Below are 11,730 nucleotides of genomic sequence, written 5' to 3'. Positions count from 1 at the left end.
AAGTTCTGCCTGTTCAGAAAGGCCAGCTGTAAGTCGTGTGTGTCTATGTATCTGTCTGTTAATGTGCTGTGTGATCTCATGATTTGTGTTGTGTTTAAAGGAAATGGAAGAACAGAGAGAAGACCCTCAGACCTCCATGTCCAGAGCTCACACCTCTACAAGAGAACAAGTGAGTAGTAGTTATGCAGTTCAACATGAATAAATACTTCTCAATCTTGACTATACTTCTGTCTTGAAGGAATCTGAGATTAGTGAGATCTACAAAAGGTACTTAAAAAGATGTATTTGCAAAAATGTCTCACTTTAATATGCTTGTTTTTGCAAGCCAAGTAAATCAAAGTTTCTTCTGTCCACAGGCTCAGCAAGACAATCAATAAATTTCTCTTTCCAAAAAAAAAAGGTGTCTTGTTTTGTGTTAATGAACAAATTCAAACAAAATATTCCCTTAACTAAAGTAAGTGTTTGCATACATGTCCCTCACAGCTCTACCATCCATGTGGTCTGCAATTAAAATGTCGTCTTCCCATTGCTCCAACAGCACTCTTGGCATTACTCCTTTTTGCAGTATTGCCACATTGTGCAAAACTGCACAGGCTGCTTTAATGTCACAGGCTCTCTCAGGGGTCACTCTGAGATGGTGCAAGCAGTTAAATCTGCTCTTTAACTGTCCAAATGCCATCTCAATGCATGCCCTTGTCTTTGAATGTGCACGATTGAACCTCCTCTCTGCATCTGTTGTAGAGTCTGCATATGGGGTAAGGAGAAAAGGTTGGCAGGGGTAACCCCTATCCCCAAGCAGTAAGCCAGGAAAAGCACCTACGATTATAAGGAGAAGAGTTAAACACTGAGGCCAAATCTGCACTATTTTGTGTGGTTGGAGTATTCTTACCTTCGGCAAACCTCTGTGCCAGTGAGGAGGCACGAAATATTGTGCACCGAGCCGGGCCATTTTGCTTCAATGTTGGAGAATAGAAATTGGCTGGTGCAAACCATCTAGAACAATGGCAAAAGTGACAAAGGGTGAAAGTTGTTCAAACCCATGGAGCGACATGCTTTACAATTTCTGTTGGGTGGGCAAAACTTGCATGTACCTGTACATTGATGCTGTGAAATGATTTTCAGTTCACATAGTCTGCCTCCATGGGTCCAGATGGAGCCTTTATCCTGATGTGAGTGCAGTCTATAGCACCAATGACATTTGGAAATCCTGGAGAATTCAATTTGTTTTGAATTGAATGAATTTTAGCATGAAATAGTTGATCAAGATGAATACAGAGCACTTCGGTAAGTGCTCTGGATAAGAGTCTCTTTTAAAGTCATATAAATTTAACTCCAAGTTACTGCTGTTCTGAAAAAGCTTCTTTTATGGGAAGGATGCCTCTGTGACCAGGGAATTTAATGAATATATTAAGGAAACGCTTAAGCGCAAGACAAACCTATCGAATTTCGCGGCAGACCGTCGCCTTACTAAGATGTTCTGCATCCCCAACGCTGTACAGAAATGCGCCGCTGGCAAAGAAGTGCAAAGCGATACAGACCGTTTGGGGTTTGGTAAGAGCTCTACTACGTCTAGTGTTCTTCTCAATATATGGCCCCAGTAATTTACAAAGATATATAATACTGTGTCTTCTGAACCTGTAGTGCTCAAATAAGTAGTCATCTGGAAAGCCCAGTGAATCTGTCCTGTCCTGGAATGACCTTGGAGCTGGTAGCATGAATGCTCTGTGCACTATACACGCTCCCTCATCTACTGGATTCTCTACAAATGGGCATGCCATGGTCAATCAGCCTTCAGCCTTCACTGTTAGCTGTTCTTTTATAGCATACATTTTGGATTATTTGTATCACCTGTATGAAAATCTTGGTAAGGTAGTTGTCTGTATCCATTTCCTTTTTTCACCATTAAGTTAACCACACATTTACATTATTTATACTGAACATATGTGAATTGCGGAGTGATATGATTTGCTTGTAATTTGAACACAAAAGAGGAAGTGTGGGGATAAATATATACCTAAAAGTATCTTCACCTAAATTACTCAGTTATTATTAATACTCAGGTACAAAGAATTGTATTTTTGTGATATAGTGTTTATGCTAATGTATGTTTGTTGACCATAACTGCGATTAGACACTGTATTCCATTTTACACTGACCTGAATTTGTTAAGATTAAACCAATACATTAAAATGTGCAAAAACCTCGCTGATTAACAATGAATATGTACTCTGAAGATCGAAATATAAATTGCATTTGGAAATATAATTATTAAATTTTGATAATAATGACCTGCAATCATTCCAAACTAATAATTACAGTACTCCATTAAATGTATAAAAATATGATATGATATGCTACATCCACAGCAATTTAATGGATAGAATTGCAGCGGAACCTTGTTCCTCAATTTTGTTTCCCGGATGGCGAGACTGACATCACGCTGCTGAGCCAATAGAAGCGGTCCCGCTAAGCTAAGCTTCAACTCTAGCCTGGTACGGAGCAGGTTAGTTCAAACGTATATGTTGCTGTAGTAACTGAGCGAGGCTCAAGTCTAGCCTCTTTCGTGGAACCGAATTTGAGCAAAATGAGCCAGGCTTGTCTTAAAAAGCCCGGCTTACTGAGTTAGCTCGCTTCGTGGAATACCCCCCAGGTTAAGGGGTTTTGTAAAACATATTAACTTTTACCTCCCATTAGAATGGAAACAATACTTCCCCTTGGCCCACCGGGGAAATCCCCGGTAGTAATGTATGCCAGTCCACCCCCGATACCTACAGTTGCATACATTTTACATACATTTATTATGCATAAAGCAGTTTTACCCTGCTGACTGTCAAAACCTATAGAGTTTTCTGTTGCCATCTGCACAAACGGCAGTCATGTTCGGGGTACAAGCAGAGTGAAGCATGTGAAGTTTTGTCACACTGAAACTTGCACAATGAGTACTCCATGAAGCTTCTCTGGAACATGTCTCCATGTATCTTCCCAATTAGCAAGGTTACAATTTAATAAGTTAAAATTAAAAGTCCTAAAGAACACCTAAATATGTATTAATCCACACTGGACTTACCCTTCCAAACTGCCAAGTCCTCCCATCCAACATCTGCAAAAACTTTGCCTTGCCTTGTATATATGTATATAATATATATTATATAGTATATATCATTTGTATATGTATATATTATATGTATATAATATATACTTATTTTATTTGAATCACTTGTATGATGCATGTAATGTTTAATTACAAATGTCTACATGCCATTTATTCAGGCCCTTACTTGCAGAAGTCCCTACAAGGTAAGATATACAAACACTCTGAAAACAGTGATCACACTACAACACATAAAACATGCAACAGAAACAAAAACAAACAAACGTTTGACGTGACAGTGAACTCTTATTTTGATACACTCGTTGATGTTTTGAATAGGCGCCTCATCAGGATACCTAAGGGTCCTCGAGAACTCACAATATAAAACCACCATCTTGGCCTGTCTTGGCCACATTTCAATCTTTCTTCTGAGCAGGAAAGGGGCTCCTTGCAAGTAGCTGTTGAAGCGCTGCAGCAATTGGTAAGCATTTGTTTAGACGTTACCGGTTTTTCTATTCTATTCCGTAGTTGATGTTTGCCGTTGCTAAAAGCCGTATTGTCAGAGCCTTTTCGACGTGTGACACCTCTGGTACGTTGACAAATGCACAACAATTCTGTTAATTTGTCGTAGTAGTGACTGTTAAAGGTACTGTAATCTTTTAACACTGCAACTACCAGCATTTTCATACGACTCCTTCTAGCAGAGAGTGCCAAATGGCAGTGCTGGGGTCATTTGCATCCCATTAGGCCAGGCAGAGTTGAGCTCATGCTCATTATGCAGGCCATATTCAATAGTATTTTCAGAATTTGCTGCAGGCCATATTCAATAGTATTTTCAGAATTTGCTGCAGGCTAATGAAAACTGCACTAATGGACATGATGGCCTAATGCAGAGGTGTCCAAACTCTGGCCCGCAGGCCAAATGTTTAGGCCATCCTTTGTTATGTACATGCAGCCACTACTTGGTAATGCTAAACGGGGGGATGGGTGATTGTGTGAACTGTGTTGATCCATTGACTCCGATGGAGAAGAAATAGTGAAATAAAATAGAATAAAGGTTTCTCACTCTAGTACTATATTACAATATTATAAATGTACAGAATGGAGGTAACTGAGATGGGTTCTATATATTTTTTTTAATGTTGTTGCAGCCATTAGATCGAAATATGCCGGTACCAGGTAACAGTGAACAGGTATGGGTGTGATGGGTGGTAGTGTGAACTATTATGACTATTATGTATGTATCCACCTACATGTGGATAAAAATCCATGTTGCTATATTTCACTTACTCTCGACTTAGAAGCAAAGATGGCAAAGGTTTGCAGAACACAGCAGGCTTTGGACGTGGTCCTCAACCATGTCGACCCTTGTGACTCTGATGGAGGAGAAATAACTCTTGATCCGAGTAGTGACTCTGAAATCTCTTCTGGTAAGATTTCCTATTTTTGTTTGTCAGTTATGGCTGTTGTGTTTTTGGAAGAGACACTGCAAAAAGTACCATCTGGATAAGTTAAAATTACTCTAATATTATTCTATTTCAAGTAGTTGAGGGTTTATTGTATAAATTTATGTAGAAATATCTTTACCTATTGACATTTTTTCAAAAGATAAACTATTTAAAAAAATATATATATATATATATGCCACGTATTGCTGTGTGAAAACAATCCTACATTACTTCCAAGGTGGCATACTTGAGATGTTTTGGAATTATAATTGGGGTTCACACACGTAGTGTGGGGAAACCTATTTTTGCAATTTAGGGTTCACACACATCTCAGGACTGTCACACTGTGCAGTTTTGAAACATTTGGCCACTAGGTGGCACTATTTGTGAATCATGCATAACTTTTCCAAATCTTTGCTTAGGAAAATGAAACTTGATTCTTTTGATTCCTTGCAGTCCACCTGACAACTTTGCAATTACAAGTCCTATTAAAAAAGGCGTAGTTTTGTCACATTCATCAATTGTTTGAAAATAGCACTTTTCAAACTAGTCCTAGGAATTTGATCCAATGATGGCAAGAGTGGCATGGGCATAATCTGTAGACACTGTAGGTAAACTATTTTTAAAAATTGTTGGATTTTTTTTTATTTTCAGGTGGGTCCATTTTCCCATTATATCATTGAGGCCATATATGACCTATATTGCTATAATTCATATAAACATGTTGATCAACTCCCAATTTCAAAGCCTTTTATAGACTGAGGTCCTTCAGGTATGCCAAGTTTGGTTCAAATTGGCCTGTCGCTACATTGTCCAAAAACCTAAGAAATCATAACTCATGCTGCAATGCTGTTATGCAGAATACAGACAAATAAAGGGTCTTGTATGAGTCAGATCAATGAGATAAATAACTTTGCAATTAGATCTCATAACAAAAGGTGCACTGCTTGACCAGAAATGAACCTTTTATTTCACTAAAATGTCTTATTTCATTACTGTAATATCAGTATGGTATTACATGGGCTCCATTTACTGGCCAAATACTGGAACTGACTGAATAGTACATACATAAGACCCCACACACACACTGCTGATCTCGGCATGTGATTTAGTTCTTTGATCTGACTCAATTTCCCAATACACATTTTGATCGTTTTGGGCCTTTAGTGCCTCAATTGAATCTTTTTGTGCACATTAATTTATTTATGCACACCCCCCCATTAAGGCCAAAATGCCTATTTGTGTGTGAACCCGCCAATCGCTGGCTATATTTCAAATATTATGTTTGTCAATTTCACATTATTTCAACCTTTCACTAATCAAATCTCAAACATATGGTTCTGTAGATGAGGAGACTTCATCACCAGTAAAGAGGGGTCGCGTGGAGACACACGGGCGGCTGACAGAGACTGCAAAAGACGGCACAGTGTGGCATGAAGAACAGATCGGAAGACATGACGGAGTGCATCCAAGCCCAAGTAAATGCAATACCACGAATGGAGAGCCAACTGCTTTTGCCCTACGGAAAGTATCAAGTCGCTTAGAGAGTTTCCTCTGTTTCATTTCTATTGAAATGCTTCGGATCATACAGGGGTGGACTGTCCAGCATGCACGCCAGACACAGCAAGAAAACTGGTTCATGTCCCTCGCTGAGCTAAAGGCGTTCATTGCAATCCTCATCCTGCGAGGTGTTGTGCGCCTTCCAGCGGTGCATGACTCATGGTCTACAACACTGGGAGTGCCCTTAATCACCAAGATTATGTCGCGAAACCGCTTCCAGAACATCATGCAGCACCTTCACTTTGACGACAAGTACACACGCAGTGAACGAGCTGCAACTGACCGGTTTGCTGCAATCTCTAATGTTTGGGGGTCTTTCGCTGCCAATTGCATCACTTGTTACAACCCAGGAAGGCATATCACCATAGATGAGCAACTTTTTCCAACTAAGACCCGTTGCTCTTTTCTTCAGTACATTGCAACAAAACCCGACAAGTTTGGGATAAAGTTCTGGGTGGCATGTGACCTGAAATCCAAGTATGTATGCAACATCATCCCATATCTTGGCAAAGACTCCAGTCGTCCCGTGGGGGAAAGACTATCGGAAAATGTGGTGATGAAGCTTATGGAACCATTTATGGACCAAGGAAGAACTGTTACCACAGACAATTTTTTCACCTCACTGTCACTAGCAAGGCAGTTGCTGGGCCGGAAGACCACCCTCCTTGGCACAGTAAACAAGATTCGTCGTGAGCTTCCAGACTCTGTCAAAAAGAATTTGGGCCGTGAGGAATTTAGTACACAGGTGTTTTCAACCTCTGGTGCCACGCTGACCGTTTACGCGCCCAGACGGAAAAAGACTGTCTGCATCCTCAGTAGCATGCACAGTACGGTGGAGATTGGAGACACCCGAAAAAAAAAGCCAAACACAATCACAGACTACAACAGCCTAAAATGTGGTGTGGATGTCATGGACCAAATGGTGCGAAAGTACAGTGTACGTTCAGGAACACGGCGTTGGCCAGTCGCTGTGTTTTATAACATGATTGACATTTCATGCCTGAATGCACATGTGCTTTTTCAAGCATGCACTGGGGTAAAAGAGAGACGGTCCGAGTTCTTGGTGAAGCTTGCAACAGAACTTGCACAGTCTCATATGGAAGCCAAGGAGGTGTCCAAGGTAGAGTTTCAGCAGCAACAACCCACACCTGACACAGGGAAAAGGGCATTGTGCCAGGTTAAGTGTGGCTGCAAGAGTAACCGTGCCACTAAGCGTTGTGGTTTTTGTAAAAGGTTCACATGTGGCAAATGCAGAAAGGAGATTATGTGGCAGTGCCAAGTGTGTTTAGACAATTTGTAAGTGTGCTGAGTCTATTGGGTTTTCATACCAGTCTGACAACAAGCAATGTAGCTCGCTACTGCACAATGACTGTATGTACATAAACTTCTTAGCAGTTTATATTTCTGTTTAGTTTACATTTCCATTTATGAATACTTATCATAATGTTGCATGCTTATTTTATCCTTGATTACTATTTCGTTGTACAGAGCAACACGTTTCTTTACTGTGCATATACCAATAAAGTTTCTCGTGATGTTTTGCACTGGGCTCCAAAAGTACATTGTGACAAAAGTGCGTCTCTACTAATGACATGGCAGAGACTGAGGGGATTATTAATATTTCAGGGCGAACCCTTTCGGTATTCCGGCGAGGGCATCCTAACCGGTGATGCACCGGTATCGGTGACCATCAACTTCTGTTCAAGAGACTCATAAATATTGGAGTTGGATAGTGCTGCTTCTTGTCAGAAAAGAAATGTTATCAATCGTACGAACCACCCTAGGCATTTGTTAGTAGAAAATAGGAAATGAATAAGCTGACGTTTAACCAAAAGCTTTAGAATCAACAGATTTTTTTCATGCAACGTAAAACATAATTGTCTGCATGCGTGAAAATGTCATTTAGGCCTACCTAATCTTTTCAAATTCAGAGTTTGCACAGAGGGAACAGGTTTCCTTAGATACAATGAAAATTTTACTTTGCTCCTCGCTAAGAATGCCAAATATGTCATTAACAAGTATCTAAGTATATACAAGCACATATCTTAATCAAGAAATACACACTAAATAAATCATTTTGAAATGAGCTTTAATTTCCTTATAAACTACAATCAACGATTGAGTACCCATGTGCAGTTAACAGGATTTGACCCTACCTTATTTCTTGACGACACATGCATGGTGGTCTCTGGTTACAGAATTCAGTGGTCACAGATGTCTAACACGGGAAACAAGCATAAGACCAATTCAGAATAAAAGGCCATGACTGTTAATCTAAGACAATTGTTTTCTCTTTCAGGGGACATCGTCCATGCATCCTGGGGATGAGGTACGTGATTGACTAAGTCTTGAATCTGGAGTCTGAAGGTTTCCTCCTGTGATGATTTTGCACTGGGCTCTGAATGTCTGTGGCGAGAAAAGTGCACATCTACTCTTGACATGGTGGAGTCTGATGGGGGGGGGGATGTTAAAGAAACTGATTCAATAGCTTTATCACCGTACTTTGTAAATATACAGGCGGGACTAATTTTGTCTTGAATTTTGTTTCAGGTGGTGTGCTCTTGACTCCCATGGCTGAGGCTCTGTGAAGAAATTCTGTAGTGTCATTATCCTGGTCTACAGTCATGGCCAAAAGTTGAGAATTACACAAATATTATATTTTCACATGATCTGCTGCCCTCTGGTTTTTATATGTGTTTGTCAATTGTTTTTATCACATACAAAAATATAATTGCAATCATAGGAGTAACAAGCTTTTATTGACAGAATGAGTTAAGTTAATACTGTGCCATTACACTTATTAGCTATACACAGTGCTTACTTTGAAAATCAAACGATGCCAGAACGCAAACAGCGGCATGAGACAAGGGGTCAGAGGCCAACAATGTCACCGGATCGCAAAACAAAATCACAATGTCACCGGATCACAAAACGCTTAGGCACACAAATGTTAAAATAACAAGCCAATTTGTATATATAAATTACTTTTAAATTATTTACATGTGTTTTATAAGTGTTTAAGTGCAGAAGTGCATACAGATTTCTTCATAACTTATAATTAGTAGGCTTGAAAGTTACTGGATCGAGGCAGACAGTTCCCGGAACACACCCTTCAAAATGAGAGTTCCTGGATCCTGTTCCGGCAGGAGCCGGCTCAAATTAAGCCCTGGCTATAGAATACAAAAGTAATTTTGTGAGTCGTAGCTTTTTCATTTTTTAAGACTCCTCATTGAAAAGTCACATTACACATACCAAACAACAAAAAGACTATAGATCCTTGTTCCTTGTGCATGTGATAAATTACATTCTGCACAGTTACCTCAGGATATGTCAACAGAAAATAACAATCATAGAACAATATATATCTATAGTCACCATGACAACAGTTATCATGATAAGTGTTAGTATTTCAAAGTGCAAAAAGAGCAGAGCTCCTAGGCATGTTAAACCTGATGTGATTCGCTAAAATCTGTGCTCCTTATTTAAAAGGAATTCTGAGTTTAAGGATTTAGCTTTCTGCTAATTCAAAATGTTAAAAACGTTTGACTTTCTTCCTCTCTCTTTCATTTAAAGTGCAGGCACAGTAAGAAATACACAAACATCTCCATCTTCAAGTAGAATCCATGTTGGGCTTTATTTTGGTCTGGAGGTCTGGCTTGCAGCTCTCAGTTGATCGGGAGGTTCTTCACAAACTCTCTTAGGCTCTTGCGGATATTGGAAGGTTGGGAAGCAGCGCAGTCCAGCAGCGCCGGACCCATGTGGGCATGAAGGGCTTGGCATAGGTGGACAGTGGCCCCTCTCACGCTTCTACCCCTCCCGTGGACCGTACCACTGTTGCTGGAGGTCCCCAGGAGGTACCAGAGCAGAGGAAGCACCTTCTGCTCAACCAGTTGTGGCTTGCAGGGGTAGAGTTCCCTAACCAGCTCTATAAAAAGAATATTTAAAAGGAACAAAGATAAATAAATCAACCCTGGACAGCACTGGGTTATTACAGAAGCATTTTTTTAACCTAGAAAGATTTAATTCAACTAAAGTGACAGTATTTGGTAACTATGGTAACTCTCTGGAATGATTATTATCAATATTATAAATATTATTAATTAATATAGGAATTATAGTATTTCTGGTAAATATCTTTTATCTTTTTTTTATCTCTGGCATCTCTTAGCATATCAGTGGAATTACTTTCTGAAAGAATTGTTTTTTGATAATGTATTTGAATTTGTAGAATATTTCTGTATACACAACCACAAAAGATTAGACACTGTATATTGAACAAAAGAGCCTAAGCACATCCACTGTAAACTCCATTATTTAACTATCTGCTGTCAGATAATGCAAGATCTCCTGTCAGTCTTACAGAAATATTTTTTTCTTTATATTGGACTGTGCCTTAATATGAAAGGAGATTTCCATTTGATCTGCACCACAAACATCTAGCCAAAGAGCAAGAACATTCTTTTACTGATTTGTGTGAACCTTTCCCCCAACCTAGCAACCTTTCATCAAAAGATACAAAGGTAAAACAGAACACAATCATTGTTGTTGTTGTTGTTTTTCTAAAGCCCAGTGGCATGTGTCCTTCAAGATGTTTTGTAAAGAGAGAAAAGAACCCACCAAGGTTATTGATGAGAGCTTGAATGGCACCTATTGTTGCCATGTAGATGGCGTTATTCTTGGAGTTGAGGTGATTGTCCACTATAGCTGGGACTAAGATGTAGACCACTTGGACCAGGTTGTCTCTGAGCAGTGTGATTATCTTCTGTAAGGCCTCCAAGGCATAGAGGTTAACCTTGCAGTCGTGCTTTGAAAGCATCAAATACCTGTAGCAGAGGAAGAGAGGTATAGAGCAAGCCGCCCATGCATTCATCAGGCACTCACCATATCAGTGCCGTTAAGCCCTGGAGCTGATTTGATTTCAAGCCCTTTCATTTCAACCGACTGATTTTTTCATAAGTCATTCACTTGGATTCTTTGGTTTAATGCAATTTCAAGGATACGCTTGGGTGAAATCTTCACATACATTGTAAAACAAGCTCACACTAACAATGGACACGACTGCCCTCCACTGTAATAGTTAAAACTGATTGTTGTAATATTTTCTACTCTGAAGCATCTGAGCTTTTGACATTTCTTCAGATGTGCCAGCATTTAATGTTCTCCAACGTATGACCCCCCATACAGATCACTTCTGAAAGCTACTGAAAACATTAAAAATCAATTCAGTTCAAATGTGTTACCAGGAACATGTTGCCCACGACCATATATGGGTTGTCCTCGCAGTGGGCCACCAGCTGATCAATGCCCTTGATGGGCTCGCTGAAGTCTTTTGAACCCAGCAGGGCCTTGAGATGCTTGACGTACTCTGTCTTGTCTGCAATGCTGTGGATGTGTGCTCTGCTGCTGTCTTTGCTGAACACACACAAGAGAGAAAACACAAGGATTGAGTTATAGTGTCCAAACAGAAAATGAACAAGGCTGCAATCAAATTAAACCAACATCAACACCATCAAAAATTGCAAACATCAAAGCAGTTCCAATCAGGATGCACTTTTTTGTTGTTGTTGTTTTGATTAACTGTTTAAATATTCACCTGCTGGCAAACTGAGGAGGAGGTACGCATGACTCCAC

The 11,730-nt window shown here is 39.8% G+C and overlaps 1 protein-coding gene, 1 long non-coding RNA gene and 1 other non-coding gene across 3 annotated transcripts; 2 read left to right on the top strand and 1 right to left on the bottom strand.

The window, feature by feature from the left end:
- Positions 1 to 8,396: 8,396 nt before the first annotated feature.
- On the top strand, positions 8,397 to 8,763 carry LOC143522582 (uncharacterized). Its single transcript, XR_013133061.1, has 2 exons — positions 8,397 to 8,428; positions 8,650 to 8,763. It is a non-coding gene; the product is annotated as an uncharacterized LOC143522582 (long non-coding RNA).
- Positions 8,469 to 8,559, top strand: LOC143523714 (small nucleolar RNA SNORD88). The gene has a single exon (XR_013133459.1). It is a non-coding gene; the product is annotated as a small nucleolar RNA SNORD88 (small nucleolar RNA).
- A 494-nt stretch (positions 8,764 to 9,257) lies between the features above and the next one.
- On the bottom strand, positions 9,258 to 11,505 carry LOC143522581 (TOG array regulator of axonemal microtubules protein 2-like). Its single transcript, XM_077016297.1, has 3 exons — positions 11,340 to 11,505; positions 10,717 to 10,922; positions 9,258 to 10,024 (listed from the first exon to the last, which is right to left on the bottom strand). The coding sequence occupies exons 2-3, from the start codon at positions 10,913 to 10,915 to the stop codon at positions 9,765 to 9,767; spliced, it is 459 nt and encodes a 152-aa protein (XP_076872412.1). The 5' UTR covers positions 10,916 to 10,922; positions 11,340 to 11,505; the 3' UTR covers positions 9,258 to 9,764.
- Between the last annotated feature and the right edge of the window lie 225 nt (positions 11,506 to 11,730).

The sequence above is a fragment of the Brachyhypopomus gauderio genome, chromosome 9 (genome assembly GCF_052324685.1).
Source record: "Brachyhypopomus gauderio isolate BG-103 chromosome 9, BGAUD_0.2, whole genome shotgun sequence".
Lineage (NCBI taxonomy): Eukaryota > Metazoa > Chordata > Actinopteri > Gymnotiformes > Hypopomidae > Brachyhypopomus > Brachyhypopomus gauderio.
The sequence above is the reverse complement of the archived record's forward strand: the minus strand, read 5'-3'. Positions and strand labels throughout refer to the sequence as shown.